The sequence below is a fragment of the Fistularia commersonii genome, chromosome 4 (genome assembly GCF_037954325.1).
Source record: "Fistularia commersonii isolate RoL2024-O1a breed Wild chromosome 4, RoL_Fcom_v1.0, whole genome shotgun sequence".
In the NCBI taxonomy this organism is placed as follows: domain Eukaryota; kingdom Metazoa; phylum Chordata; class Actinopteri; order Syngnathiformes; family Fistulariidae; genus Fistularia; species Fistularia commersonii.
In genome coordinates this window covers 19,153,602-19,160,074 of record NC_141287.1, presented here as the reverse complement: position 1 = coordinate 19,160,074, position 6,473 = coordinate 19,153,602, and the positions used below count along the sequence as shown (strand labels likewise).

At 38.9% G+C, this 6,473-nt stretch overlaps 1 protein-coding gene across 3 annotated transcripts in view; it reads right to left on the bottom strand.

Annotated features, from left to right (window-relative positions):
* Window positions 1–946: 946 nt before the first annotated feature.
* The window catches only part of grb14 (growth factor receptor-bound protein 14), a 31,201-nt gene continuing 25,674 nt past the window's right edge, over window positions 947–6,473 (bottom strand). For all 3 annotated transcript variants that reach the window (XM_086145836.1, XM_086145834.1, XM_086145835.1), the window contains 4 exons: window positions 5,304–5,373; window positions 5,109–5,196; window positions 3,335–3,428; window positions 947–2,769 (listed from right to left, as the gene is read on the bottom strand). In XM_086145836.1, coding sequence (XP_086001962.1) covers window positions 2,623–2,769; window positions 3,335–3,428; window positions 5,109–5,196; window positions 5,304–5,373 — 399 coding nt within the window. In that variant the 3' untranslated portion in view covers window positions 947–2,622. The remainder of the gene's footprint in view (window positions 2,770–3,334; window positions 3,429–5,108; window positions 5,197–5,303; window positions 5,374–6,473) is intronic.

Sequence of the window (6,473 nt, the reverse complement as noted above, 5' to 3'; positions counted from 1 at the left end):
TTTTGAATTGCATTTGAAAACCGTTTTACTTTCTTCCATGAATTGCACCATCAGTTGGATTCATGTTTTATCCGCGCTATCAAACAGATATTCGTGCGATCAACCAGCAGTGAGAGATCTGGGCTGTTTGTGAAGGACGAGTCGCTCTCAGTTGTTGACCCGATGGATACCTTCCTCCTCTCAACGTGCGGCAAAAACCCACCTCTGCTCCCAGCGAGCGGAATCAGGGAAGGAAATGCAAGCAAATACCCGCATCTCGGTCATGGACGACCCTTCGGACCTTGCGGGAGAATTCTTTCATTTTACTATTTTTTAAAGTCTCTCTCTACATCTTAGAAAAGCTGACAACCGAAGGTCTTTCAATCATTGCGGCGTTTGGTCACCTTCACTATTTCTGTTAGATTAATGTCTCATCCTTCTCTTCTAGAGGAGAATGAGGCGAAAGATGGCCTAGGGAGATTTTTTTTCTTTTCCTGAAGCTTAAAAAAAAAATAAAATAAAATAAAAAAAACTTCTGGAGGCCTTTTGGTTCTTGCCTTGAAAACTTTATCCAAATAGCAGACTCTGGGAGTTCTAACCTTTTTTTTTTTTTTTTTTTTTCAAGCAGCCCTGCAGCAATCCAACAGAAATGTTCTTTTAAAACATAAAGATGCATAAGTCCTTTTTTGATTTTTTTTTTTTTTCTTTTCCATTTTGCTTTTAATTTGTTTTTTGATGGTGTCAACCTACATGAAGTCACCTTGTGTCACGGACATTTATTTGTGCTTGAAGTCAGAAAGAAAAAAAAAAAATACAACATCTCTTTCATCCACAGGCCTCTAATATTGCATTTTAACTTAATTAACACAACATTTCTTACAATCTCGTTGTTTGTATGTAAAACTTAGTAGACCGTGACATTCATTGTTTAGTGATTGCTCTCCGGATGGAAAAAAAAAAGGTAATGAAACAACAGAAAGATCATTTTAATTCTGTCAATAAATTAGTATACCACGTTTTGTCAAAGATGGTACGTCATTGACCTTATACACCTTAAATCCACAATGTCAAAATACAATTAATCCAGGGGTTGCAAAGTGTATTCCTGAATTCTTATAAACATATAAAAGTCTGATTTCATTGCAGTGCAATCAAGTCCGATAAGATCTCAGTCGAAAACTCGGGATTTCTGATTTTCTTAACAGCTTGCGTTGATAAAACGTACCCCGTTGCCGTTGAGCAAACACAACTAAATACGCTTCTTTGACTTGAAGTGATCATGCCTGCCGTTTCGCTCGCATCTCTCCTTCCTCTTCAGGAGGCCCGTTTATCCAACCTTTTAAATAGGAAAATACTTTCGAATTGAAAGAACCGGGCACGTCTGAGCGTTACACTACTCAGAAAATGGTTTTCCAGTATCAGTATTGCAGTATCTGCAGGGGTGTACCGCACACACGACTCAACTGACAAGAGTCAAAAGATTATTTAATGTATAACATGAGAACGTCATTCCCCTTGAAGACGCGGACCTCAATACTGCAGTCAGCCTCACTGTCATGACAAAAAGAAAATCTCATTTTAATTATCTGAACATTTTTATCAGTTAAATTTTTCAGATTTGTTTGCCAAGTCCTTTTTTTTTTAAATTAAGAATTCAAATTATGTTTTTTTTTTTTTTTTAACAGTGGTAATTATAGTGTTTTCATTTTTGTTGTTGGCTTGGGGATTTTGAGGTCAAAATTTACCTTTTGTTTTTGCTATAGGAAAATTCCCCCTTCAATTTTCATCCTCTAAATATAAACTAATAAAATGACAAAGGTGATAAATGCATTTTTTGATCAAAAAATATCAAACAAGATGTTAAACTTGTCAATCATATTTTTCAAAAATGTAAAAATTACATACATTTTGTCAGTGTATCGATATTCGGTATATATGGCTATACAAGTGTTGCTCAGCTCTGGCAGGTTGCATTACAAAACAGCCTCGTTGGGCTTGGAAAAATACTTAATATTTTCTATATGTATTAATGTATACATTGTATTTTTCTCTTGGAGATGCATTTTTTTGGTATTTTCAACCGGTAATGGATGAGCGATGGACAGACCTGAAAACAGGAGGAGGAGAGGAGTGTGACATGCATCGGAAAAGCATTATGCAGCCGTACCGGAGATGTTCTGCTAATGGGTAGAAATCTCACATACCAGCTGCCGTATGCTATTTTGCAGGACAGAAAAAAAAAAAAAAAAAAAAACACACACACACACACACACACACACGTGTCGCGGTATAGATGGAATGACTATTCATCCACACAATAACAAGCGATGTTTGGATCGGACGGGACGCCACATACGTGAACCTCATGGAGCCGGAGAATATCCGGCAGAAAATACGGACATAATCTGCAGCACCCTGGTCAGTTATTATAGAGCATAGCATCAGTACGGGTTTTGCTGAGAAAGAAAATGAGGTCAGAGGTGCTATCACAGTATGAATGGATGATTCAGACAGCATGCTGGCTATCTTTTTCTTTTTCTGTCTTTTTTTTTTTCTTCAAGGCACAACACCTGGAGTGCTTGTCCAAAAAGGGTGTGGAGTTAAGGTGCATGGGGGCCCTCGAGGGTCTTGCGGGTCTGTCTTTCACAGAGTGATCCAGGTACAATGTTGTTTGAGTTTGCAGGGCAGCACCCCGCGGTTTAGCTGGTAAAACTCCACCAACTGAATCAGGTCAGTGAACCGTGTGTGACCATCATCCAGACTGTAGAATAACTGGCCTTCATCATCTGCCTGCAGCGCAGCACACATGCACACCCACAACCAAGAAATTAGTGACGCACCTAAAAATTCCGGCTTGTACTTCCAGGTACTTTGCGTATAAAGCAAGCTTGAGACCTTTTACCTTTTCATAATAAACATACAATAAATAATGAATATTTTTGAAACGAACAAAACGCTAGATTTACATATCTGTCTTCTCATATATCGTCACCCTCTTTAGTCATTTTTTCAGATTTTCAGGAAACACAAAAAACTGACCCATCTTGACATAGATAATTTCTACTAAAGGGGTAGAATCTGTTTCACTGAGGATGCGGGCAATTTTGCCAGAGGTGGTCAGCGTCATGAGGAGATGATTTAGGCAAAAAAAAAAAAAATTTTGGAAAAAAATGACTCAGGCGATTATTTTAAGAGGGTGACGATATATGGAAGCAACGCATAGACTGGCCGGAAGTGAGGAAGGCTATCGATCGGAGGAAAAAAAAATGTCTTCAGGCTTCAAGACAAGTCCGGCATCAGGTCCCGCACAACGTGGAAAACCGCTAATTCTACTCAGACAGAATGCGATACTCACAGGTAAGATCGGAAAGTGTTTGACCTTTTGCACGTGGCACAGCGACAGCACGAATGTCTTAGGGATGCTTTGGCTGTCCCTCAGGAGGAATACCCTGAAAACACAGGAAAAACCCTTTTTTTTTTTGCTATCGCTCAAATCTTTGTAATTTCCTCCACAAAGACGAGCGGCAAAAACAACATAAAAACACAACGAATGTGACTTGAACCAGGATGTCTATAATTACACAATAGTGCTATATATAGCATTCGCGGCGCTTTCTTGTCACCGGGCATGAAATGTCACATCTTTTCAGCAACTACATGCAAAAATACACCGTATTTGGCCGTAACTTGCGAATATAATTGAATTATCTGAAAGCCTGACGCGTTCTCTGCGACTTGATGCAAAACATAGACATAACAGCGGCATTAAGGATTCGGTAAACAACTAGAAAAGCTGCTATTCTACGGTGTTGTTGCACGATAAATCGAATTTATTGGGTTACTTCTAACTATGCAGATTTATATCGCTTAAATATTGTGATTATGCTGTAAAACAGGTGTGCCCAATACGTCGATAGCGATCTACCGGTCGATCGCAAAGGTAGTGAATGTAGATCGCATGGCATTAAAACGTAGACGTCGGTCTATCATCCTCATTATAAAATTTATCGGTTGGCTGACAGTCGGTCTGGCCAATCTAACCTTTTTGGCACGGGCGTCACTACGCTTGTGTACATAACGGCGCATTTTAGCAAGCTAGCGAGTTAGCCTCCGATTTATGTCTTCTAAACTTATGGGTATAAAAACGAGCGAGGAAGCTGGACCGAGTAGAAAGACTAAAACGTATCACTTGCATACAGAGTTGGAGGTGGACTTTTTTTTTTTTTTTACTATGTCATTTTCAAAGTGCGTTCGCCTCATCTGCCGGTCTGCCGCTGCTATACCGAAAAAGGGAAATGCGGAGCGGCATTTTCAGACCGTTCATAAAAACGGCCGACTTTCCTCCGAAAAGTGAGCCGAGGAAGGAGAAATGTGAAGGAACTAAAATCCCAGCTGTCAGGACGGACAGCTAACTTCAACTATGCTGCTGACACCATTCAAGTCATCAGAATAAGGTACTTACCAAAAAAAAGTATGCAGTTATGCAAGATCCACAAACATTTATTGTGTCAAGTATACTCAGTAGATATATCAACAAATATACTGCTCAAAAAAATAAAGGGAACACTTGAACAACACAATGTAACTCCAAGTCAATCACACTTCTGTGAAAATCATAGTGTCCACTCAGGAAGCAACACAGATTCATTTTGACTTGTTTTAAGGACATTACATCAAAGTTGGATCAGCCTGGAGTTTGTTTTTACACTTTAATTTTGAGTGTGATTCTTATCCAGACCTCCATGGGTTGATACAATTGATTTCCATTGATCATTTTTGTGTGATTTTGTCGTCAGCACATTCAACTGTGTAAAGAGCAAAGTATTTCATAAGTATATTTCATTCATTTAGATCTAGGATGAGTTTTTTAAGTGTTCCCTTTATTTTTTTGAGCAGTGTATATATTCAGCATTTTTAGTTGAGGTAGATCATTTTCACGCGGTCATTTGATAAGTAGCTCACAAGATGAAAAAGTGTGGGCACCCCTGCTGTAAAACATTCATGCACACACATATAGTATAATTCTTATTGTTAGTCCATTGCTTATAATAACTCTATATTGCGAATAGAAAATAGTAGTGGCACGTTTACAGGAAAAGGGCGGGTTACTGAGGAGTGTGGACTCTTACCCGTCCACAAGGCCGTGTTGAGCGATCAGTCTTTGAGCCTCCTCTCTTGACAGTTTGCCGTAGAACCAGGGCTGGGCCAAGTGAAGCGCTGCGGCAAAGAAAAGACGAGAGGTCGCAAAAATGCCCCTCTGTGTTCTAGACATGCGGCAAAATTCAAGTGAATACACACACACACACACACACACACACACACACCCATGTTGGACAGCGAGCTCTGCGACGTGGAGGGGCTCCCGTGTCCACTCAGACGGTGGCAGCTTTTCCTCTGAAAAGGGTTGAAAAAAAAAAAAGAGGTGACGTTTCAGTGGAATATATGTTTAACGCGGTGATCTCTATTTTGTCAAAGGCTCGGTTTGGCGTGTCGCTTTTTTGCACGTTCAAAGCCGTTACACCAAGCTTTTGGTGCAACAATAGCACTTGCTGAAGTTTGCAACCGGCAACCAATTTAAACTGCAAAAACAAGCTTGAATTTCCGCCGTAGATTTCCGAGGGGGTTGGCGTTTGTCACCGCAGGTGTTCTACCACAGCGATTGATCCATTGCTGGGGAGCAAAAACCGTGGCGCCCACAAAAGATAATCCCATGGAAAATAAAAACAGCACTGGAGGACGAACTGTACATTTTGGACCCTGTTGGTCGCCAGAGGCTCCTGGAGGAGGGATTAAATGCGGCATTTCATCCTATAGTCTTAACTCGAGATATCAAGTTAAAGTGAGTGTGCATCCCTCCTTTCAAAAGAAGACTTTTCGATGAGGTGTTTAAGAGACAAGCAGGAAGTCTACGTTCTTTATGTCGCTTGTAATTACAAACCTTTGGTAGGACTCCATTTTATCATGTCATTTCTCAACAACTGAGCAATGGCGCAGCCTATGCTCCATATAAGATAATGCCGTATGCGCTTGAAAAAATAACATATTTAAAAAAAAATGTGCAAAACAATATACGAAAATTTCACTTGGTATCTAACGTCAGGTGTCAATGTAAATCAGAACATGAATTGCGTATGGAATTTTAGAGAAAGTGGAAGGAATGATCAGAAAATCAGCAAAAAAAAAAAAAAAAAAGGCAAATTTGAATTAAATAAATTAAATGAAAGATATACTTGAAAATACCAAAGAAACTGCAAGTTGATAGCGTCCCTGAAAATTGGGAACACATAACTCACTCAGCATATCACAAATCAATTTTTATAGTAAAAATAATAATAGTAATACTATATTCTTATAAGGTCCCTTACTGTACAGACATAAACTATACAAAATACAGATTAAAAAGAGAAACAATAAAAACAATATTTTTTTTATAAAAAATTAAAAAAATATTAAAATTATTTAAAAAAAATCTATAAAAATTATTAACACTTTTT